The sequence below is a fragment of the Lagenorhynchus albirostris genome, chromosome 12 (genome assembly GCF_949774975.1).
Source record: "Lagenorhynchus albirostris chromosome 12, mLagAlb1.1, whole genome shotgun sequence".
Taxonomy (NCBI): domain Eukaryota; kingdom Metazoa; phylum Chordata; class Mammalia; order Artiodactyla; family Delphinidae; genus Lagenorhynchus; species Lagenorhynchus albirostris.
The window spans coordinates 17,870,325-17,897,139 of NC_083106.1; the positions used below are offsets into that span (position 1 = coordinate 17,870,325).

The following is a 26,815-nucleotide window of genomic DNA, read 5'->3' on the forward strand; positions in this document are numbered from 1 at the left end:
AAATGTGTTTTCATCTATATGTCTCTAGTACCTAATATACTGCCTAATGCATAGTAGCTATTCAATAAATATTTGTTTAATAAATACATGAATGATTGGTAGCTAGCCAATAACTGTTCATATGATCTGGAGATATGAACAAATTTGGGGGCAGACCCAGTAACTTTAACTAAATTGCAACTTAGTGGATTTCAGACTACGGGGACATTTGGAAGAACGAGTCATTGAAACTAACAAAATAGATTTTCCCACCTTGGTAGGAAGTACACTTAATTTTCCTAACATAAACTCTTCTTTCTTCGGCAATCTGAAATACATACTCTTTCTGGAAAAAAAAAACAAAACTGGTATTTGTTTCCTTTACCTTTTTCTAGTCCTTCTAAATATCTTGGACATGTATATGGCATTTTCTGATGGGGGAAGTAAGAGAGGAACTTCAGGAATAAGGAAAGAGATGGAAAAATATAAAATTTAAGAAGTGATATACAGTATAAACAATACTGGATTGCTTAGGACACAGGTAACTTAAGCTCTAGCCTTAGATCTGCCACTTAGTAGCTATGTAACTTAAAAAAAAAAATTTTACCCATCCAGATCTTAATAACATAAGAGGGTTAAAGTAAACTTTAACCTCTCTAGCCAGCTGTATCTTCCTAAGAATGTTAGAAATTTGTGCCAGTAAGTTAAACTTTAATCCCTACAATCTCCTAAATATTAAAAAATAGAAGAACTAACTGAAGGATGTGGTACTTATAAATAGAAAATTGCACAACTAAGGTGCTAATAAATTTGGAAGTGAGAGAAAGCATTTTATGTTAGGATTATCAGGAAAGGTATCATGAAAGGTATGTATTTAATCTGAGCCTCAAGATGTGAGTAGGAATTCAGCAGAGAAAGAACAGTGGGAAAGAATTCCAAACAGAGGGACTTATATAAATAAGGGATGGAGATAGTAAAGAGCAGCTCACATTTGAGCAACAATAACTATTTGCTTCAGCATAGCATTCAGGTAAAGATGTTCTCAAAGACAATGAAACCTAGGGCTATGTTTTAAGGAAGCTTTGTTTTGCTTGTTAGATACTGCAGAACCACTGAAAGCTTTTGAACAGGAAAGCAATAAGATTAAAATGGCACTCTAGGAAGACTGATCTGGAAATGACTCAAGAATGGGTTGGAATGCCTTGAAATGCAGTGGTCATAAGGAGATTGAATAGAAAAGACACTGCAATGGAAGGACTGAAATGACTTACTGACTGATTCAATGTAGAAGAAAGGGAAGTTTTCAATTCTTCCACCAGGTCTCCCACCCAAAGATTGGCTTTTAGACAATTATCTTATACCAAAAATAAGTAAGTAAAGTGAAAATATAGGTTACTGTAACTTGCTTCATGTAGTTTCTCTCAAACCATACAATTGTATGATATAGTCTAGCTCTAAACAGTACCGCTATCCTTTTGTTTTCCCAGTATTAACAGAACAGTGTTAACACAACATATAGGCTCTACCACTCTCACTAACTGAGAAAAGGAAAAACCCGAATAAACTTCACAAAATCCAGAACTTTCATTTCACTGATTTCTGATAGTGATTAACTTTCTGGTACTGATGTAGACTAATTTTCATGAAATTTTGTAAGTAGAAAAAATATCATTAAATAGAACTACTGAGAGATTGGTTTAAATTAGGAAGTAGAGATTCATGGAAAATAAAATTTTATTATTATTCAGAGTACTAATGAACCTAAATTAACAATAGCTAGGTAATGACTGCATGAAACTGGTTTCAAGTATAAAAAAATTAAGTATTATTTTTAAAAAGTCTATATTGATCTGAGCTATTTATGGAGAAAAATTTAGGGGAGAGAGATACAGAGACAACTCTAACATAAGATGTTATGTGATAAGTGCTATAAAAATTGTTTAACTAGTGTAAAAAAGAATTCAAGACCAAAAGAAAATGGTTTTTGTCAGGATTATCAGAAAATAAGGGGAATTATTCTAAATAAGCCAAAAACAAGTTAACAACCTTTAACTGTATTTATTAAATTTTACTTGTTTTAGAGATTTCTTCTTTAAAATGTAAATATTTTAATTTTCACTTGTTCTTCATAATGCATAAATAAGCAATTAAGTATATATGATATACAACCTTTGTTATCAATCTCAACTTTGCAGAGTAAGTGTAGTTCTGGAATGGTTTGCATATTTAAAAAATACAAAATTCATGCATTTAAGTAATAAATATATATATTTTAAAAAATCTACCTTTCCTTCATCCATTGGATTATCACTTATATGGACGACAGGTCCTGGGTGAGATTTAGATGACCTAAAAGAAAAAAAGTTAAGATGTTTTTTCTCAAGTAAAAATTGCAATACTATTACATACTCATTACAATAAGAATAATGAATGGAAAATAAAGATATATTTACAAAGGTTGAAAACATTTCAGCAAGTGATCAGTAACAGATATATAGTTCTCAATATGGATCAAAATAGGAATCAGGAAGAACAGTGACTCTCACATTGATATAAGTCACAAAAATTTTAAACTATGTACACTTGGGCTTCCCTGGTGGCGCAGCGGTTGAGAGTCCGCCTGCCGATGCAGGGGACATGGGTTCGTGCTCTGGTCCGGGAAGATCCCACATGCCGCGGAGCAGCTAGGCCCGTGAGCCATGGCCGCTGAGCCTGTGTGTCTGGAGCCTGTGCTCCGCAACGGAAGAGGCCACAACAGTGAGAGGCCCGTGTACCGCAAAAAAAAAAAAAAAATTATGTACACTTTCTGTATAGGAAAGAATCTTCAATTTTGTATTTTAGCACAGAAAATTTATTCTCATGGTAGAATTCTCAAAGTTAATATTTTAAAATAAAGCAGCATCTAAAATATTGCTATCTTTATTTTACTCAATTCTAGCCTCCAGTTGGGGCATCTCATCTAGTTACACACTTCATACCAAAAATAAGAAAAATTCCATTATGGCTTTTAAAAAATCAACAAAATAATGCCACCAATATTTGCTCAGAGAAAAAAGAAGTCATACAGATAAGAATGCAGCTGAACTGATGTCTATAGAGTAGAAATAAGCAGAAATAACCCATTCATAAACTCTAAGAGTTGAGAGACCGGTCTACTTCATTGAGAACCACTTGTGAAACCACACAGACACCTGCACCAGGCCTCCCCGCTATATGTTGTGATCAACTCAAAGAACAGACCTAGAAAACCTTGTTCCAAGGGACTAAGAAATAACAATGTTCCTGATAAAGGAAGGAAAACCAAACTTAATACACCATTACAGCTGCAACAACACATTACTTAGGAGATATGCCATAAATTTATCCTTATGTCAAATTCTGTGGAATGCAACAATATGGAACTATTTGTTTAAAAACAAGAAGAAATGGTGAAAATGAACCTTGCCAATATCCTTAAATTCTGATTTTTATATCTAAATAATATATGAAAAAGATAAGAGAAAGAGATAAGATTCTAAGACAGTGAAAAGTTAGCACTAAAGATCCTTAGGGCCCTATAGCACAACACAGTTTTTGTTGTCATTACTGTTAAATAAAAGCAATCATTACCATATCAAAACTAAGGAAAATTAACTGTCAAATTAATTCTGCAATGTTACACTATAAACATTTACATTATATTTGGTAATTACTAAAACATAGCAAGTAGTGGTTTAGATCAGTGTTTTCTAAACATTGGTGGCAACTTGTTAGTGGGTCATGAAATCAATTTAGTGGGGCATGACCAAGCATTTGAAAGAAAAATAATTAGATGATAAATGAACAGAAAAAAATCTGGAATGTTTTTCACCTAATAAGAATAATGGTTTTATTAAACTTGTGCTATAGCTTATATATATGTGAACATATTTATATATAATACGTATATGTATCTATACAGATATATGTAAAGCATTTAAATTTTCAAACTGCCAATGGGGCAATACTTGCAAAAGGCTGATAAATCTGTATTTAATATTAAAAATTTAATTCTATATTTACTAATTAGCTATTACATAATATTATCATATATGGTACTGATAGTTTCAGATATGGAATATTTGCTCAAACTCACAGTTCAATGGCTTTATTCCACATAATGACGTAGCCTGAGAGTGTGAAGGACTCCACATTGACAATATGTATATTACCTCGTTCAGTGCCCACATAGAGCCACTTACTCTGGAAAGGCAGATGGCAAAACGTAACCCTGCAAGAGAAAATATATCCAAAAAGGAAATCAGAAAAATATCTGGTAAACTTTATTAACTGTATTAGAGGGTTAATAATGACATATACAATTTAGGAAAAGCAAAAAAGATACAACCATCAGATTTATCAACTCACTGTAGTGAGTTGATACTCACTGTATAATATTCAATTATGCTAATTCAGCTTTAATGTCACATATAAGTCCTTACAGTAAATAGACAGCATAACCTGATAGAAAGAAGATGAGTTTTGACATTAGTATGCGTTTCAAATCTGGCTATGTCATTCACTGTGTTACTTCAGACGTATGACAAATGTAACTTTTAAAGCCACAAAGTGAGTCTAACACATCACCCCTAGGTACTACCATATTTCTCAGAAGTTATTAACCACACGAATCCATCTTGGTACCTGTGCTGACTACTCCCTCTATGCAAAATGCTCCTCCTCCTCATGTTCTTCTCCTGTTCAAGATTTAGTTAAAATGCCACCTTCACTCAAATTGATACCTCAACACTTTTGTATCTCTATCAGGCTTGCCTTGTAAGAGAGTCTACCTTCCTCACTAACTTGTAAGCCTTTGCAAGGGCTAAGATCCTCTGTACTTAGGCTTAGACACTGATATTGGAATATACTCAAAACTATCTCCTTCTAAGTCCTGATGATATAAAAGTCCTTCATTGATACATTATAATAATTTACATGCATGTATTAAACTTTATAATCATTCCAACAATATCTAACATTTTCTATATAAGCTCAGTTGATAACAAGGTTAAGAATGGAAAATACCTTGTCCTTTTTGTAGAACTTATTTTTAGGAAAAACAAATAAAGATAGTATGTTATGAAACCATATAATGCTCATTTTTTTCAGACTACCTATTGTGTCTCTCAAAATATACTATTTAAAATTTTAATGGAATAGCCCTTTCAATAATACACAATGATGATAATCACTGCTGAACCCTCAAACTGACATCAGTCATTAGGCAAGATACAGCATACAGAACATTTGCTATTCCCATTAACATAATTTCATTACAGAGAATTTTCAAGATGAACACACTTCAAATAAATACATGCAACTCATGGTCTCACTAATTCCTAGAGTTAATGTTCATTTAGATAATTACTTAAGGTTCATCATCTATATTTTTTGTTGAGTGTTTTATATGATAGCATGTCATCTTTCCAAAGGGTTTATGTAAATTTAACAAAGCAAAGAAATGGCTACTGAATCAAAAAAACATCTTATAGTACCTTATTACTTCACAAGGCAGTAAGTCCACAGTACCTTTATGAAAACTTTAGGGCCATATAGGTTTCAGAATTCAGAATTTTCCACATTTTACCAAGGTACATAATAAGTATTTACATATTACCTAATATGGTGGTAGCACCTTGTAAACACACTGATTATTTCTGAGGTATAATTTTTGGCAGTTTCTTTTACTTGAGATATAATTGTCCTATAACTTTAGTTTCAGTCGTACAACATAATTCAATATATGTATGTATTACGTAATGATCACCACAGTAAGTCAAGTTAACATCCATAGCCACAGGTATAGTAAGAATTTTCTTCTTCCTGTGACGAGGACATTTAAGATCTACTCTCTTAGCAAAGTTCAAATACATAACACAGTGTTATTACCTATAGTCACTGGAGGTTTCTTAAAAAGTTACACCTACCATATGATCCACCCATCCCATTCCTAGGTATTTACCCAAAAGAAGGAAAGCATATGTCTACACAAGACCAGTACACAAATGTTCATAGCAGCTTTGCAACAGACCCAAACTGGAAATAACCCAAATGTCCTTCACCAGGTAAATGGATGAAAAACTTGTGTTCTATACTTAGAATATTATTCAGCAGTAAATAAGGACATGCATACAACATACAACATGCATACATGCAACACCAATGAATCTCAAAATCCTTAAGATGAGCAAAAGCCAGACAAAAAAGACATATTTTATCATTCCACATACAATTTATATGCAGTAGAAAATGCAAACTAAGCTATTGTAACAGAAAGCAAATCAATGGTTGCCTGCATTGTGAGGGTAGAGGCCAGTAACAGAAGAGGGGAGAGATTACCACAAGGAAACATTTTGGGGTGATGGGTAGGTTCATTATCTTGATTGACAGTTTGGTGACAGTTTCATGAGTGTATGTATCAAAACTTATCACATGGCTTATTACTTTAAATATGTACAGTTTATTATATGTCAATTATACCTAAATTAAGCTATTTTAAAATGTTTTGTTTTCAGAGATTTGTGGCTTTAGGAATTATGAAAAATAAGATTGTGACTCTGATTAATACATAGGCACAAGCTCTGGAGTTAAACTGCCTGGATTTAATTTCAGCTCTGTCACTCACTAGCATGTGGCCTTCAGTAAACCATTCAGTCTCTCAGAGCCTCAGTTTCCAAGTGGTAAAGCACATCTACCTTAGTGTTCACCTGAGGATCAAATAAGACAAAGCATGGTAGATGCTTAAAATGGGGCCTGACACAGGTAAGTGCTCAATAAATGTTAGCTAATTATTATAAAAAACTAAGTGATACTCTACCAATTAGAAGTTATAGGGCAAATTTTAATGACATGAAGAAAATAAGGTACAATAATAGCATGCCAGATACAAAATGAACAATGCAATAAATATCATAAAAACAACTATTTCTGGTACTTCCCTGGTGGTCCAGTGGTTAAGAATCCATCTTCCAATGTAAGGGACAGGGGTTTGATCCCTGGTCAGGGAACTAGCTCCCACACGCGTGCCGCAACTAAGAGTTCGAATGCCACAACTAAGGAGCTGGCGAGCCACAACTAAGGAGCCTGCCTGCCACAACTAAAACCCAGAGCAACCAAATAAATATTAAAACAGACAAAACCCAAATATTTCATTTGAAATGTACCTTAAACTAAAACATGAATAGAGCTCAAATATTCTGAAAATTCAAAAATAATTTCAAAATAAATAAGTCAAAATAATGACAGTTTGATTTTAAAAAATCAGAAATATCCAACTTCCTGATCTGTTCTGCTATTTTGCAATTTCCCATTATTCTTCAAAAAACAGTAGTTACTGGCTTAATACAATTACATGATCCATCTTTGATTTTAATACTAACAAAATTATTTAAATAATGTTTACAAAGTTTGAACTTATCTCCTTAAGGGCAGACATTTTGGATATATCATACAATATTTTCTGTTCCTAGCACAGCAATACCATACTGCAGCTGTTTCTCAAATATTTAAAGAAATGAAGAATAAATTTTTTACTGTTCAGAAAAATATCTAGAACTTTTCCCTAGGCTCACTTTTTCAATATGAGCTGCCATAGTAAGATTTTTTTCCCCAGTCAACTATAAAACCAACTTACATTGCTGGGAAATTTTAAGCAACTTTATGTTTTAATCTTTATCCTATTTGATATTTAACATATTAAGCAGGAACTTAAACTGTTTACTTACTGATCTGACACGAAGACTTTAATACTGTCCCTAGAATGAGTCTTGTACACTTTAAAAGAAAATACGCATCATAGGAGTGTATTTGTACAATGCACAACCAAATTTAAAAATTACTCTGTTACATTATTACCATCATTATTTGAGTCAACCGAGAAGGGGGAAAGTCAAATAGTTTTTACCACAATTAACTTGATAATTTATTAACTAGCAAATTTTTGTTGTTGTTGTTGTTTTGTTTTGTTTTTTTGGCGGTACGCAGGCCTCTCACTGTTGTGGCCTCTCCCATTGCGGGGAACAGGCTCTGGACGCGCAGGCTCATCGGCCATGGCTCACGGGCCCAGCCGCTCTGCGGCATGTGGGATCTTCCCGGACCGGGGCACGAACCCGTGTCCCCCGCATCGGCAGGCGGACTCTCAACCACTGCGCCACCAGGGAAGCCCCTAACTAGCAAATTTTAATGGGTAATGAACAGGTTGGATTAGGAATATTGAGAAAAATAAAATTCCATGCTGCAATTAAATAAAATAATACCATGCCAGTGATTTAGGGAAAGGCCAATAAGAAAATGTGGTCCCCCAAAACATATTATTAAAAAAAGCAAGTCAATCAACATGCCCTACCAAGAACTGCAAGATTCTAAATTTGGGGCAATTTAATCAGTCAGTTACCAAAACATAAAACTGGTGGTTAACACAAACTAGACTTTACTTATTATAATTAAGAGTGTCTTTTCAATCTGTTATATAAACATGACCTTATTTCCTTGTTTACAAAATAAGAATCTTAGCCTCCTCTGTTGAAAATTGAGAATATATAACTAAGTAAGCTTTTATGTAATAATTAAATTGATGAAACTATTATATTGATTATTTAAAAGGAATAACGTATATTAGCAGACTTAAAACTATATACACAAATTAAAAACTATATACATATATTATGTACATGTCTGATACGAACACATATACATATAGAGAGATTTGTTGTTATTTAATGAATCTAAGAAAGTGATGCATGATAGAAATCTAATATTTTTCAGTAAAAGTAGTCATGAAACAGGGCCTCCCTGGTGGCGCAGTGGTTGCGAGTCTGCCAGCCGATGCAGGGGACACGGGTTCGTGCCCCGGTCAGGGAAGATCCCACGTGCCGCGGAGCGGCTGGGCCGGTGAGCCATGGCCGCTGAGCCTGCGCGTCCGGAGCCTGTGTTCCGCAACGGGAGAGGCCACAACAGTGAGAGGCCCGCGTACCGGCGGGGCGGGGCGGGAAGGGGGAAGACCGAAGGAAAACTTTTTAGGAATGCAAGTGCATGTATCATGAAGCTAAAACATTACCTTAGATTAAAAACAAATTCATGGACTTCCCTGGTGGCGCAGTGGTTAAGAATCCGCCTGCCAATGCAGGGGACACGGGTTCGATCCCGGGTCCGAGGAGACCCCACATGCCGCGGAGCGACTAAGCCCGTGAGCCACAACTACTGAAGCCCAGGTGCCTAGAGCCCGTGCCCCGCAACAAGAGAAGCCACCGCAATGAGAAGCCTGCGCACCGCAGTGAAGAGTAGCCCCTGCTCACCACAGCTAGAGAAAGCCCGCGTGCAGCAACGAAGACCCAACGCAGCCAAAAATAAATACATAAATAAATAAATTAAAAAACAAAAACAAAAAAACCCCAAATTCATGACTATTGTTTTTCATGCACTTTTATTATAAAGATTAATTTTTATTTTAATGTGATAAAGATCATAATAAATGACAGTGACTTCAGTTTTTACTGATACCAGGAGACCAAGTTAATTTAAGCTTATGTGCTGACATTATTAAGGCAAAAGGTTATACCAAAAATAATTTATAATACATATAGTTGAGATCACATGGAAAACATTAAAACTCCGTGAACACTAATAAGGTTATATATTATAAGAATGGCATATTAAATTGAGACTGATAAGGTACTTTAAAATGGACAAGTTAAGCCAAAAAAAGGGGGTGACTGAAACCAATATAACAGAAATACACAGATGATAAAGTTGCATTCCCTCAGTGTGTCACTAAATGGAGCTGCATTCTGAATCCCTATACTGGACTTAGACACAGATATACTTATCCTACTCAAAGCGTTACTGGGAACACGATAATTTTTATACTTGCTTGAAGGACTTTAAAAAAATGTATAACATGCTAAGTTTTAGGGAGTGATACGTATATCCTATTCACTATCCTTAGCAGCAGTTTTTCAAATACTATGTAGTCAACAAGCTCCATATTAGGAAGATTTACTATTACCAATTTTCTTTAGCAAAAGAACATGCACAGCCTCCTATGTTGACATTAATCATCCATAAGCAAGGGCATAATACACAGATGATTACAACTTTACAGTTTAATCCATAGAAAGAAATATGAACCAATAAGCTCTTCTACGTGCCTATACCACCATTGATCAGCCCGACATGACAGGAAATATGTCATCATTTTTATAGTCTCAGCAAAATCACACTATCTTGCACCTAATAAGTACTCAATAAATATTTGTTAAATGGACAAATGAACTATAAAAATTTGTGAGGATTTATTACGTTAATTAACAATCAGATATTCCTTTTTTTTTAAACATCTTTATTGGAGTATAATTGCTTTACAATGTTGTGTTAGTTTCTGCTGTACAAAAAAGTGAATCAGCTATATGTATACATATATCTCCATATGCCATCCCAGCTTGCATCTCCCTCCCACCATCCCTATCCAGAGTTATCTTTCAAAGCCAAGAGAGGTCACACACACCATTATCTTACTTGAAACTCTAATGGCTTCCTACCTTCTACCATAATGCTTCTGAAGCAATATTTAGTGACACACTGTGGTACACATGTCTGAGAGAGGGGGTTATAGATGTAAAGTGTGCTGGATTTGGTCAACTGATATTCAGCAGCCTCTCCCATATCCTCCTACATGCCTTCTTGTACTGCAGATGCTAGAAAGCTAAAACCTACATTTACCAGACACTCCTACAACTGGAATTCTAGATGAAATTAAGTTTCTACTAACTGAATGTGCTTAAGATTTATAAGCAGAAGTGAGGCAGAGACCATCTTCCTGCTGTTTCCGCTGACAAGAATGTTCATAAAAACCTGAGAGGAAAGAGGCACTAAGACATAGCAGTGGGGACCAGATACAGCATTCCCAGATCTACTCCTTAGATGCACATGGTGAGACGCAGTTGTGTGGCAGGAATATTAAGTTCTAAAACTCAGTAGTTCTAGCACACTTCCAAACATTTTATAAACAGCTATATCCTTGAATTAAATCCCTTTATGCTAAAAATATCTACAGTGCTTTCTGTTCGTGTGTTGAACCCTGACTAATACAGCAGAGAAATATACCATATCTGCTACTTATCTACGATAGTTTATAGGAACCAAAAAAATACCCACTTATAAAGTATCTTGTTCAGACAACATTATTCATTTAATGTTTTAAAGTTGGAAAAAGGTTAAGAATAACTTTCTTATAATCGCATAAAACGCTTTTCAAGAAGTAGACCTTGTCCTTGTTTCCAAAATTATCCTATCATTGTTAGACACCTAACAAGTCTAACAAGATACAGTTCCCAAAACACGTGAGACTGCTTTATGACTTAGTACATCTGAACATAATGGAAATTCCCTTTCCCCTTCGTCAGTGTAGGAAATTACTACTAACTCTATAAATCTGCTCATATGGGCTCCTTTGTAATGTTTTATCTAAAATTCCCCAAACATGGTGATATGTCCTTTTTCTGGTTAATCTTCAAAATTTCATAAGGATATTTCACTACATTTATATCACGTTTTCCATTGCATTGTAATTCGTCATTTCATCTACCTTAGACAATTATAACTTCCATATTTTTCTGGAATTGATGACAGTATTTGCATGAACCAGAATCCTAATCAATGTTTATCAAGTGAACTAATGCAAAAGAAAATAAAAAAGCAAATATTAGATACTTTTCTTAAATTAATTGTACCTTACACTGTTATTAGATGAAAATTTAAGTTTGCATCAATGAACATGGAAACAGCAGTCAGCTGAAAGCAATTTATAAATCTGTTCAAAGGATTTCCTTTTTATTTGTAGTCCCACATATCTCTTCTGATAAACTGTCACAGCTACTTTAGAAAAATCTTCATCACATCTATAACACAGCAGTACAATGTAATAAATATTTCAAAAAATAAGCTTCAGAGATTTTCGAAGGTCATTTTACATTTGTATTGATTTACTATATGCTTTATCAATTACATCTCAATTTTTACAAAACATTTAAGAACTTTTGGAAATATGCCAAATAAATCATGGTATTAACCTTCCTTGTGAAATGAGACCTTACTGTAACATCATCAATGGCTATCAAAAAAACTGAGTATCAGTAAGTAAAACAGTAAATATCAAATAGGAAAACAGTATATGTCAACTACAGAAATAATAAATAACATCTGAAAAAAAAACCAAACAAACTGTTCCTTGTTGTATGGGGGGTTTCTTTAAGTTCTGTTTTCAATGATATTATCTTGAGGAATGAAGATGGGAGTGTTTTTATATAACAAATGCTATGATAAACAAAAGCAATCTGGTACTCATCAGCAACTGTTAGCTATACTTTTTTTCCATTTCTATATTAGATTGCTCTTTACTGTTTGGATAGGTATACTCTATATATCTTCCAGTCTATGGCTTGATTATTAAAGAAGTTTCTCTCTCTCTCTGTGTATATATATACACACACATAAATATTACCCTATTTGTACATTTATGCAAACTTACTATCTCAGTCATTTTTTATTAGTTTTTATTATGTTTGTCTCCTTTAAAATTTACTCTTTCCATAAGTCATATTAACAGCCTGGAACAACATATTCTTCCATATTTTTTCTCCGTGTTCATTAAATACACATAAGACAACATAAATTTGGGGTGGGGAGGGAGTCATTGTTTTAAAGAGTTCTGTACAAATTATTCTGAATCTTGTGTTCTTATGCATCAGCACCTGGTGGATGGCGTTTGTCTTTTAACTTTATGGTAAGTGTGCTTGTTGTACAGAACTTTTAATCCTTTCCTTTTTAGCTTGTGAGTTTTTTTGTATGCTATTTAAGCACACCTGGCTCAGGTCTTACAGATATTCCCTGTGTCACTTTCTTACAAGTTTTAATTTTTCTGTGTTCATTTCGCATTTAAGTCTTTAACTGGCTTGCAATTTACTTTATTTATGAGGTAGGGACCACTTTTCCTTATTTAGGTAAGAGTTGTCACAGCATCTTTTGTTTATTGCATTCTTTTTGTTTGTAATGCCACCTCTGTCATATATCAAGTGTGTGTGATCTCACTCTATTCATATATGTGTTTCTGGAGTCCATTTACTGTGTTTTCATTCATTTCTCTTTCTCTTGTAATCACTGTACCATTTTAATTTCTATACCTTTATAATAATTTTTGATATTTAATAAAATAAGCCCCATCATCTTTCTTTTTCAAAACTGTCCTGGTTGCTCTGAGCCTTTCTTTTTTCCAAATGAATTTTAGATCAGCTTATTTCCAAATGAATTTTAGATCAGCTTATTAAGTCCAATGAACAATGGTGTTAAAATTTAGATTGAAATACTACGGAATTTATAGATTAGGAGAGGAGTGACATTTTAAAACTTGAGTATTCCTTCCTCTGAAGCTCTCCATTTGTTTAAATCTTCTTTTATTCCTTCAATAAAGTTTTAGTACTTTCTCCACACAGATCGTATACATTTTTGCTAGTGTTATTTCTAGGAACACTGTAACCTTTGTTGCACGATCTGTGCTTTTTTTCCCTTTTCCTTCCATTTACTTTCAAACTTTGTGTAATTATGCTTTATGTATATCTTTTATAAACAGTTTAATAGATGTATTTTGTTGTTTTTAATCCAATCTCAAAATCTCAGTAGATGATTTTAGTATATTTACAATGATTTTCATTACTGATATAGTTGAACTAAGTTTTTAACCTTATTTAAACATCCTTTTTCTTTCTATCATTTTATCTCTTTCACTGACCCTTATTTATTTTCTTCATTTCCTTCTCTAATGGTTTTAATATTATATATTTTCTATCTTAGCAGTTACTCTTACACTTCTAAGACACATCTAACTTTACAGCTTCCTAACAAAGTCTGAAAGAATGAGTATTGCGGGGGGCTTAGTGTCAGGTAAATGTTATAGTTTTTGAGTTCTTTCATAGCTGACAATGTTAGAATATAGCTCAAAAAGGTATTTCTAATTTTATTGGTTATGTCAGAAGTTAGACCTTTCAACCTAAAGATATTTTAGCTCCACAAAACTTTCTTCACTTGTGCCTCTGATCACTACTTCTCTCCCCATTGTTCTGTTTTCTCCCGTCTTCTCCACCCAAAAGATCCCTGCAATTCTTGGGCTGAAATCTCCATCTTCTGCCTTTATCTTATCACTGTCTCTATCATATTCACCCCATTGCTCTAAAGTATTTTTATTTTTAAGCAAATTACAATAAATAAATTTTAACTTTAAGTTAGATTAAAGAGAAGGATAGATAAAAATCAACAAATTAGGTATCAATAAGAGGTAAGAATAAAATTAATAAATCCACAAACTACTTCATTTGGAAGACAGTGAAACAGAACAACTTCTGATGAATCATATTAGAAATATGTTAATACAAAGTGAGAAAGGGAATATAGGAAATACAGAAGTAAATTTAAGTACACAAGAATACAGTGGGATACAAGCCTCTCATCTTAATGAAATTCATCATACTCTGAATTATGAAATTTATTCAAGAGGAAAACAAAAAGGATCAATAACCATAAATGAAACTGAATATATTTAAAGTATGTACAAAAAAATTTCTAGCCCTAAAAAGTTTAAGTATACTCTGAAAATATTCAGAAAATAGATAATTCCTCTATTAATTTCTCTGACCTAGAACAGGAAGGAAGACAGAAAGGTTACTCAATTCTTTAATATGAGGGAAGGATGCCCTGATACCAAAATTGGAATATAACGTTTTCCTGTTATTGTCAATCTCACGAACAGAAGTAAAAACCCTGAAGAATATATTAACAATCATATTTAACAATATAAAATAATTTTCAACTTTATTCAAAAAATTTCACAGGTATACAAGAATGCTTAGTGTTAGGAAATCTATTAATGTCATAGATTAAATCAATATGGAAAAGGGAAGTGAAAAATCACATGATAATCTAAAAAGATGTTATAAAGGCATTCAATTAAAATTTAACTTCCATAATTGACCACCAACTCATAGGGGGAAAAATTCTATCTTAAATCTACATCCTATATTATGCTTAACAGTAAAACCCTAGAAGCAGTATTATTAAAATTATTACAAAGAAAAAGATACTTGCTATCAACAATATCATTGAACACTGTTCTGGAAATTCTTGCTAATACGGTAAGGCAGGAAAATGAAAAATAAAATTTTCACTTTCATTTTGAAAATCCCTGCCAAATTATTACAGATGGAAGTCTGCTGTACCTCACAGGCATGCTGGTTTAGGAAAAAGAAGTACACTGCTCAAAGCTCTATTCTCCCATCTCACTCTTTTTACAAAAAAAAAGAAAAAATTTAAAAGCTCTGCTATGGGCCAAAGACCAAATAGCACTCCAAGGGTAATCAAACAACCTAGCCAGTTTTGGATTAGTGAGAGGAATAAAGATTATATATAAAGTTAGTTGGAGCAAATACTCTTGTTGTTTTTTCTGTTTGAAGACTCTCCTTCTTAGAACCTATCTCCCAGGTAATTAACACAGTCTGTGGAGGATCATGCCTTCTAGAAAAAAGAGATTCCCCTCTGTTTCTGCAACGGCAATGTGGTACCAATCAAACATTTTTTATTGAGCATTTACTAGATGTCAGGCATTGAGACTGCTGCTGAGAATAAAATAAGGAAAATACTTACCATTTATTTTCTAATCGAGAAGATAATCAAGAAACCAAGGCAATAAGAGTAAGAATGGTATGTGCTATTTTAGGGAAAGAACACCATACTGTGGGGTAATACAAAACCTAGTCTTGGGAACTTACAGAAAAACCTGTAAAGGAAATGACAAGACTTCAAAGATGAACAGGCATTAGCCAGCCATGGAAAGAGAATCCTAAGTGTCTTCTGAGCAGGGAGATCAGCTCATACAAATAAGCAGGAGAGAGGATAGTTCATTAAAAAACTGAAAAGCCAGGGTGGCTGGACCATAATCATAAAGAGAGGGAGAGATATAGTGAAATAAAATTATGGTGACTAAAAAGAAGAGTCACAGATCTTGCAAGATCTTTTAGGGAATGCTAAATATTTAAGTTTCAACTTCATTTTGAAGGCGGTGAAAAGTACAGTGGACATTGGTTGTTTATCTACCTACCATGCACTCTTCAGTCCACTTCCCCTAATATTAGTTAGATGTTCATTAGGGTGCCTGTATCTTACCCAAGTTACCTGTATATTCATACTTTGGGAGACACTTAAACCATACTGAATTCCAGAGATAAGCCAAACCAGGCAGGGCAATTCCATGTACTTGCTGCCATTTTAAGTCAGATAATCCAAGTCTAAAGCCAATTAGATACATTCCCTCTATGAAGGTCAACTGATTTGGGATCTCAATTACATCTGCAAAATCCCTCCACAGCAGTACCTTGATTAGAATTGAATACTTAGGAGAAGATGTGTGTTTACCAGGGGAGTAGGACTCTTGGGGATCATCTTAGAATTCTGCCTCTAATAGTCTTCCCTTTACCCTCCAAAGATTCAATCCCTCCATTCACCCATCTCAATATTCCCAAAGTCTCAACCAATCACAACATTAACTCAAGTCCAAAATCTCAAAATCTCAGCTCAAAAATTCCAAATCTCATCATCTAAATTTGTTGCAGATGAGGGTCCTGCGTGTTACCATTCAGTATAGATAGATCTTGGGCAAAATTCCACTCCATCCGTGGACCTATGAAACTGAAGAGACAGATTATCTGCCCCCAACACTCCAAGCATTCAATGGTTGGACAGGCATAGGATAACAATTGTAGAAATTCCTGTTCAAAATGAAAAAAAGTGGAAGGTAAAAAGGACTCCATAACAGTTTTGAAATCCAGGTGGGCAGATGTTGGATTTGTCCTAATTAGCTTCAAGGCCTGGGAATAAGCCTCTGTGGCTCTCAGTTCTGCCCTGCTAATCATCTTTTTTCATGAAAGACAGCAACTGTTTACAGCTGAGAACTTTTATGGGCCTGATTCCGGATGCAGCCTCCTTTCACATTGTACTCTGTTTCTTTAAGTCCCAGCTGGCAACGTTTCTTCTGTACAACTTTCTCAAGAAACTTGTGGGTCTTGAACACATTTCACTGGGTCTTCTGCATTAGCAAAAGTCACACCCACAGATCTTTTGGAGATAACACCTTCTCTATCTAGGCTGCTGCTGAGAGGCCTGAGGGACGATACTCAAACTTCCTACAGGCTATCTGGTTGAGAAGATCTGTAGATCTTCTGTAGAAGATCTGTAAGATTCTCAAAATCTTAAAAGAGCCCTTTATGTGATTAAATACTTTGACCTTTTGGTCTATAGAAGATTTTTAGTGAAAAGTTGTTCAGCCACACCCTCTTGTTTTTCCCTCTGCCACACTTTCAGAAGCAATATCCCTTTTGCCATATAGATCAGGGTAAGACTTTCCCAAATCATCAAGTCCTGGTTCATTTAATGATTCTTCCATCAATTTATTTCTCTCCTCTTGCATTTTACTATAAAGCAGCAAGAAAAAGTCAGATCACACCTCCAAGCCTTTCCTTGGAAATCTCCTCAGCTAAATATACAAGTTACCACTTATACATTGTGCAAGGGACACTTCCTTTAAGCTTCCTGCCACTACATAACAAGGAACTTCCTCCAATTTCCAAAATCATGTTCCTCTCTTCCTTCTGAGCTCTCTCTGGCAGCAGTCTCCAAGTCCAGAGTCCTGCAAACAGCCTGTCAAAACAATTTAGGCCTCTCTATCATGTTTCCTCTGCTCACTGACCAATTCCAAAGTGATTTCTACATCTGTAGGTATTTGTTACAGGTATCTCCTCCTTCCATATCTTTTTATACCTGAGTACATTATAAAGCCCTTGTGCAACTAGGCCAGTCTCTTTGACTGTCTCTAATTCCCTTGTCAGGATTTCTTAGTTATTAATTTACTCTAGGAAGTTATCCAACATTTCCTGACTTTCACAGTCTCAAGGCCAACAAATCAAAAGTTTTTTCTCTGAACCCTGAGAATGTTTGTTTCCTTTTTAAATTTTGTCTCAGTATGTGGTTCTCTACACTTAAAATTCCCAAGGTGACTCATCATTTCCATATCAACAAGGAACTCTTTTTTGTGGATTAGAATTAGTCTGGAGTAGTAGACCCCTCTGCCTGCCTTCCTAACAAGCCTGGATATCATTCCATTCCTTTGTTCCAGTCCTGAATTTCCTCTCACCAAATCGTTCTCATTTCTAATGCTTGTATACTTTTCATTAACCTGCTTTCAAAGAAAAATATTTTGCCATTACCACAAAAACTGTAATTCTAGGTGTAGAATCTGTTCCAAGATTATGATTTTTTTCTTGTTAAATACGTGAATGAATTAATTCAAAAGCTTTGGAAGACCTGTGTAGACTTTTTGAGGGCCGATATCTAGCTAAATTCTCTTTTACAGCTATGCCCTGTTCTTGTGCAGACTAAGCAAACTGTAAGCCTCACAAATATGCAAAACACAGTATTTAGGCAGTATCATAATAAGAATATAATGGGACAAATTAAGTTTTTGTTTCTACATTATTTTATCTATGCTACTAAGAAAATCTGATGCTACGGCAGCAGTCAGTTCCTGAAGTACCTTATAAGAACCAACTCTCCCAACTGCTGTGTTGTTATCTGAATGGATTACTCCTTTTATCAGGTTTTCTTTTTCCCCTTTAGAGGACTTTGGACACTGATGCTCCATTGATAATTATTAAGATGAAATTTTGATTATTAATGGATTATTAATCCATATAATACTGTATTTTCCTAACCATTAGTTTAGAATACATGCATGCTTATTTTATTCCCTAAACCAATAGATGTATCTATCATCAAATGAAAAAGCTTAAGTCAGAGTAAATACACTGTAACTCAGAGTGTTAGAGTAAAAGAAAACATACCTTTAAAAGAAATGTATTGGTTTCAATATACAGACTCAGCAATTCAGGGGTCTAATATATTTATGGAGAAAAGATTCTATCTTCTGAAATTTCACTTAGGGAATAGTAAGTCCTAAATAGGAAAGCCCAGATATATAGTTTATTCTTATTTAAAAACTGTTATGCAAAAATTTAACATGGATAAGAATATTGGTCATGCTAATTCAAGGTGATGAAGAAAGACTAGCTGACAGTTGTAGTTGCTTTTAAACCCACAACTTCCTCCAATTAAACTTCCTTTAAAGGAAAAAAAAAACATAGAAGCTAAATGGAACATATTCTGATAAGGCAACTGCCAGATAGAATTTTACGTGTCAAATTCACAGTTTCTACCAAAACCAACACACAAAGCAGTGAAGTAACGTCTAAATTCATGTAGTTAAACCAAGACTTGAGACTCCAATTTCTATATTTTTTTCTTAAAAACCATAAAAGTGAAATTCTGTCAAAATATCCATATCACATGGTTGCATAACAGTGTGGACATTACTGAACTGTGCACTTAAAAATGGTTAAGAGAGTAAACTTTATGTTATGTATATTATAGCACAATTTTTTTAAAACCAGAAAAAAAATCTACATTATGAAAAAATACAGTTTAAATCATTACAATTTCTATTTATGTGAATTTCTACTAAAATAAGAGAATTTAACTAGTTATTAAAATAAGACAATATTACAATAAAATCTCTGAATTAGTAACACTTGTTCAGAATGTAATAAAACTGGTTTATAAAATTTTCATATTTCTCCTCCCTTTCCTAGTTTCGGAAATAAAAATGCAAATAGCATAAAAATGAAATAGAGTAACTTAACTATTAAGTTAGCCCAAATCCACTGTGGAATGAGGGGAAAACTAACTAGGCTACTGCTTATTGTACTTCAATGTCAACAATAAAAATAAGCTGTGTGGTAGTTATTACAAGTATTCATAAAGATTCTAGCTCTTTTCCTTCTTGGTTAGATGAGTAAAACTAGGGATGGCCATGGGACTTGCTCTGGGCCAAGAAATGAGAGTGGAAGAGATAGTATCACTTCCAGGCAGAAGCTTTAAGAGCCAAAACATGCTTCACCATATTCTTTTTCTGTCTGCTTCAGTGACTGGTAATATTGTAAAGACTGGCTGTTCCTCAGCCAGGATTCTGGAATAAAACTGATAATGAAAAGGAAGAGAGTTCCAGCAAATCCACAAAGAACATACAGCATAAGTAAAAATAAACCGTTGCTCTTTTAAGTCTTTCAGATTTTGAGTATTCTGTTACCACAGCATAACACCAGACTATCCCGATACAGATATAAAAACTGCATGCAAGGCAGCTGTGTAAAGAAAAGAATGGATTTCTACAAATGAGAGAGATGGAAGGATGGGCAGGAAGTGACAGGCTTCTATCCCTCCCCTGCCTGGGGCAGCTGCTCCAACAGAAGGCTTCCATCAGAGTACTGATTACAGGGCATTAGGAAAAGTCGTGAATGACAGAGAGCTCAGGGTGAGGGGCAGAATAAGCCTTGCCACCATAGGCAGGTTGCTAGAGCTGGAGGAAAGCCTCTACTATGCCTTCCCCTCCCAACCTGTAACCAGGTGCTGAGGAAAAGTAGGCTCCTCCCAAATGCCACCTCTCTCCTTCTTGCCATTTGAGGAAATCTGAACTTTAGTCTTGAGAGAATATAACAAGGTTCATCCATGAGGCGTCAGGCCCATTTCTTAGCATGCAAGTACAAAAGCTGCCATACAAGTTTGTAGCCATCCTAGAGGATTTCATCCAAAGAAGATATTCAAGGACCAAGTTACTCATGCTACAGTTTCTTGTTTCTTGTTGTCCTAATAAAGGCCGAGGAGAAGCTCAACTTTGAACAGAATCAACTAGTTTCTGCTGGTGAGGTGGGTAAAGTGTATTACAGAACTCAAAACTGGGAACTCCATCAGTTCATTTCATTTGTAACTTTTAGGATCACCTCATACAATTGTACAGGCTGTGGCCTGAATAACAGCACCCAACCAAGGAGGGGAGTGGTGGACTCTGAAGCTGCATCCACCAAGAAGGGCTACTTTTTTGTATTTCACACAAAGGTGCCTTCTGTTTGTCAAGATATGTGCCTACAGGTACCTTAGAGACTAGCTTACTGTTCCTTATCCACATTTATCAGAATTTCTTGGAGACCATCCTTAGGGGTACTCTAGAGGAGACTTACTATGTGCCAGACAATCATGGGACTGACCACTCTGGAACTCCTTGAGGTATGATCCTTCCTGAAGGTTACCATGATGACCTGCAGTGTATGTTTGTGAACTTGGACCACATAGTGCCACATTCCTGTGTCTCAATGAGGAATATGGGCACGCCACTGGAGAATATTCTTCTACTAGAATTCTACATCCTGGAAGAAACCCTTCAGTGGATGGTGGTTTAAGAGAACTTCTACAGCACTACACCAATCAAATGACACCACTCTGATGTGCTAGAGCACAGGTTTTCTTAACTTTGACACTTGATATTTTGGACCAGACAATTCTTTGTTATGGAATGGGGGGCTGTCTTGCGATTTGTAACATATTTGACAGTAGCCCTGTTTTTATCTACTAGATGCCATTAGCACTGCTCGCCCACCCCCAACTCCCAACTGTATAAAAAAATGTCTCCAGACATTGTCAAATGCCCTCTGGCGGGTAAAAATGCACCAGGTTGACAACAACTCTGCTAGATCTACACTTCCATTTCCAGTATGAGACTGACGGCAAGAAGATATGTACTGGGACTAAGATGCCCACCACTATTTCCACCAGCCCTATGGCATTTGAGGCTGATGGAGGGCTCCCCTTGACATCCCACTGGCAAACAGACAAAGAAACTCTGCCCAGCAAGTTGAGATAGCCTTACTCCCATCAGGCAGAAAAGAATGAACCTTGACTTTTTGCTTGCTTTTCCTCCCCTATCTCATCCCTCCCTCCTTCCATTAACCCCTCCTTCTACTTCTCCTAGAAGTAGAACCATGATTCCAAGCTACTTAGATGATTTATCTTCCCAGACAAGATGTAGCCCAATAGCAAACTTTGCTACTGACCTCCTGCCAGCTCTGGCCTGGCATACAATGTAGACATGCCCTGACGTTGGCCAGAAAAGTCTGGATTGCTATATTCCCAGCAGCCTCTTTAGCTTGCCTACTTTAGAAAGCCACTGTGGGCAGAAGCCCAGGCTCACAAACAGACTGATCAGTTTATACAACCTGAATGGATTGATATTTATCAAAACAGGGACATGGCCTGATCCTTGGACATGGATTGGGCAGTCTAATGCCTGCCTTCCCCCAGGCATGGCCTGACACTAACTCCACTGCATTTAGATACTAGCTAGACTTCTTAACCTTAACACACAAACACACATCAAAAATATATCTCATAAGCAATGGGGGAGGGGGGACTATATTCCTTACTCATAGTTCATGCCAAAGTAAGTTCCATATGAATCAAAGTTTAAGCATAAAAACGCAGCTATAAGAGCACTATAAAAAAATATGGGAGAACGTTTAATAAAATTGGAGTGAAAATGGCCTTTCCAATCAAAAGCACAAAACTCAGGTCATGTGAGAGATTTCTTTGATCAAGTCGTTCCACATCTACAAATTTATCTTACAGATATGCTTGCATAAGTGGACAAAGAAATATATGTAACATCACAGAGCATAATGAACAGCAGGCTGAAAATGATATGTGTCCACTTATATCAAATCCAGTCCTGGATATATCAAATGTCCAGTCAATTGATGAAGTCTGACTGAATAAAATATGGCATTTCGATACAATGAAATATCATGCAGTTATGAAAATGACTAAAGAAAATTTAAATATACCAATATGAAATGACCTATCAGATATATTGCTAAGTGAACACAAGTTACAGAAAGAATATGTAATGCCTTCCCTTTTATGCAAATAAAATAGCTATATGGAGAGATTTCTGCTTATGTATACAGACTGTAAGTATTTCTAGAAGGACACAAAAGAAATTTATGTGGGTGCCTCTGGAGAGGAAGATGGGTCTGGAAAGGAAGGAAACTTGATTTTTATCGTATATGCTTTGAAGTTTTTGAATTAATTTTTAGATTGTGCATAAAATCCATCACAGAAAAATGAAATTAAAGAATAAAATTCAAAGGAAAATTTCAAAAAAGAATAGCAAATAACATATATATATATAAAATAACTGAGAAAATTCTTACCTTTCTCTGCAAAATTTAAGTGAATGTAGTATGGCAGGTCTCTTTTGACGTAAATTCCATAAATGTAAGGTGTCATCAGCCAAGGCACTCACAAGAGCTCCCTTAAAAATAAAGTGTAATATATTTTATATAGAATACATTTACACACATTAATGCTACTAAAGAGCTACCAAAAAAATCTTCCCAAATTTCAAAACTCTCTGCCAATAGATTTAGTTCTGAGAAACATTTGCCTCACCCAAATTCTAAACAGCAGATGTAAAAGAGTGTTTCATGTGTATACATATGTATAAAAATTGTTTCAACTTCAACAATTTAAAGTATAATTTAACCTTATTAACTAAAAGTGTACTAGGATCTAGTTGGATATAGTTATAGTTGATAACTAGCTATGTAAAATTAGAAGTCAGACTATAAGTTACTTGGTCCCTATAGTTCATCCTTCCTTGACTATATGATATGAAGTAACCTTCCCATTTTATTTGGCTTAAGACAAATCCTTATGAATATATGATATGAAGCAACCTTCCCATTTTATTTGCCTTAAGACAAATCCTTATGAATCCTTATGAACGTACTCTGCTTGGATCATAATTCTACTACTAGAATGATATGGAAAACAAAAATAGCATTCAGCACTGTATAATTTCAGTGTCCAAAGGGCTGAAAAATCTGACCAATTTAGAAAGTTAAAACAGCTGATACTATTAAATACTATTAAGTCTGGAGAAGAAAACCTTTGGCAGTATGTGAGAATCATGCAGGGGGCTCAGTCTCACCCCAGACCTGACAAACCAGAAATTTCAGAGCAAGGACCATTGCAGGTGTATTTTTAAAAATCTCCAGAGGTGATTCTGATGTGTGAATAGGATTAAGAATCTATAGGCTAAGGCTGATTTATTAAGACATATGAATGTTTTTCCTCAAAAGAGGAAGGTACTCCTTATCTGCACTGAGAGAATAAGACAAAAGACGCAACACGAAGAATTTTAATTTCAAAAAAGATTTGCAATTCCAGTCCTTTAGGTTATTATGAGAAATCTTAAAATTTCCCTCTTTTAAAATAGGAGAGTTTCTCATTTATCTAAGAGAACTAAAATAGCTCTGAAGACAAGATTTACATTAAATGATATCTCCAAGTGCTTTCCAATTTGAAATTCTATGACGGCTCCTCTACTGTGTAACTCCTATTGCTACAACATGACTATTGGAAAACAGAAATACAGGAAGCCCACATACTCTTCCTTTCAGTAGAAAGCATCCTCTTATCTCTATCACTTTGAAGCAGAGAAACTAAAAGGATTCAGAGTATCAAAGCTTTGTACTCTTCATTCTTACTTCCAGCAGTTTCAGACCAGGTCATCTTCTTTCTCAAGGTGTTTGCCCCATCTTTATATTTCAAGGAAGAAGAGAAGATGTGGGGCCAAAATGGCAATCACAGCTGACCGCCTGCGGTGGCTCACTTACCTACATGTGCTTTTCCAAAACTGAAAGCAAACAGCTACTCCCAGTTGTCAGATTCCCATAGCCATCACCATGTAAATGTTCATATTCTGCTAAGCATTTTTTTAAAACTGTCATTTTTAAGTACTTAAAAATGTAACATTTAAGCATGTAAAATAACAGTCATAGCAAAGAACTTTATGATAAATTCTACAGAAAAGCAGCTTGTGTTATGAATAATGAGAGCATCAACTAGTTAAGATTTCTAAAATTTAGGCATATAAGTAATCTATTTGCAATGTGTTATTTACATTGGCTCATACTGCTTAAAAAAAAATAATCTCAACACAAGTATAAAGATGGAGAATAGGTTAGTGGTTGCCAGGGCTTAGGGACTGAGAGCAGGAGGGGGTGCAATTAATTATAAAGGGATAGCCTGAGGGCATGACTTCACGGTGATGGGACCGATCTGTAATCTTGTTCCTGCTGGTCATTACATGAAATGTATGCAGGGAATAAAACTGCATGAAACTCTGCACACATACACACGATGAGTGCATGTAGAAACTGGTGGTGAAATGTAAATAAGGTCTGTAGTCTAGTTAAGAGTACTGTATTGATGTCTTTCTCTTGGTTTAATATTTTACTATTGTTACATAAAATGTTACTATTGGGGGAAATGGGGGAAGGGTACATAGGACCTCTCTATTCTGAAACTAATTGCCAGTCTAATTATTTCATAATAAAATTTTTTTTAAAAAAGGAAAAATAATCTCACATATGGATTCAACAACTTTCTACACTGTGATATTTTTATGTGTATTTTAACATTTTACGATGCCTATTATTCAGCCCTACACAGAATACTGAAGTTTTTAAACACTTCCTCTGACCCTGAAAAACCTACACAATTGCATATCATTTGGATCACAGTTTTACTAAAATTTTTATATTACCCTCTTTAACTCTTTACGTCAATACTGCCTCTCTTAAATCCTCTGATATGAAGAAAAGATTTATCAAAAGCCGAAAGTATTGAGTATTTTTTTTTCTCTCATATACATCTAGAAATTTATTCCATGAAACCCAAGGACTTAGGGGCAAAAAGAATGCCCACAAATTATCCTCACATCTAAGTATAGCAGAATCTTTTCTAGAGTAATTTTTCTTCTAGCTTTTCCTTCTAGCTTTTTTCCTTCTAGCTTCTCCTGCCTGTCACTACTTGCAGTAAACATCTACTGTCAGAGCTGCTCATACTTTTTTAAGACATGCAAACACATTGTTTACTCTGCTAATAAAATGATGTATCTCTAGCTCTTTCCAAACTTTACACTCTATCAGAAAGAAAGGCATCAATTACTTCAACCAATAAGTGACACAACAAGAACTTTGGACAATAACCAGTTTCTAATGGACTTTGGTTTCCTGGATGTATTTCAAAACAACCCACTGGAGAAATACAATTTGTTATTTATAATAAGGTCAATCTTTGAAAAAACTTTAATGTAGATTTTTATATGTTACATAACTTTCAATATTCTTGAAATAAAATTTAAATGCAGCACACTGTACCAAAAAGATCTACCTTATGCCATTCTATTTTCAATACTGTTTTGAGAAACATCTTACATTATTTATGTAACTGTCTGTGATGATGCCTTAAAGTGAATTACTATTAGCTCTGACCTACAAGAAATTCATTTTTGTTCAAATATTTAAATATAATTGCATGCAAGAATTCTGAAAGATGGGATGTGGCCCTATTTCATACATAAGCTGGTGAGATTAAAGCAATTCACTAACCTCATTAATCAGGAACTGGAGCTGGATTACTGCAGCTCCACTGTCATGCTGGCAATAACATTCTACTCCTGGACGACCAAAGCTGTCATTAATTTCATTAAGGAGTTTATGGTATGTGTGAGTTTTATAGCAATTGATAAGTTATATAATAGACTCAAATATTTCAATGACCTGATACAGGCTATTTACTAAGGTTGAGATTTAGAGTTAGGTGATTACACAGCAATCTAATCAGCTAGTTCCTGTTGATAATCAGAATTTTCAGAGATTTCAGGTCTAACAGAAATAAGACAACTGTCCCTTCTAGAAAAAAAAACAATTAAAAATAGCAATATACAGAACCAAGCTACATGTATTTAATACATTTTACTCTGGCCCAAGTCTTT

At 34.9% G+C, this 26,815-nt stretch overlaps 1 protein-coding gene across 12 annotated transcripts in view; it reads right to left on the reverse strand.

The window, feature by feature from the left end:
* The window catches only part of STXBP5 (syntaxin binding protein 5), a 165,362-nt gene that overhangs the window by 111,607 nt on the left and 26,940 nt on the right, over positions 1 to 26,815 (reverse strand). For 11 of the 12 annotated variants that reach the window (XR_009543732.1, XR_009543733.1, XM_060167219.1 and 8 more), the window contains exons 3-6: positions 26,430 to 26,511; positions 23,184 to 23,284; positions 4,094 to 4,228; positions 2,265 to 2,328 (exon numbers count right to left, since the gene is read on the reverse strand). Coding sequence is in view for 10 of the 12 variants with exons in the window: in XM_060167219.1 (XP_060023202.1) it covers positions 2,265 to 2,328; positions 4,094 to 4,228; positions 23,184 to 23,284; positions 26,430 to 26,511 (382 nt within the window). In the remaining 2 variants the exon portion in view is untranslated. Of the gene's footprint in view, positions 1 to 2,264; positions 2,329 to 4,093; positions 4,229 to 23,183; positions 23,285 to 24,650; positions 24,691 to 26,429; positions 26,512 to 26,815 lie in introns of those variants that run through there. The other variant, XM_060167227.1, reaches the window with a different exon arrangement.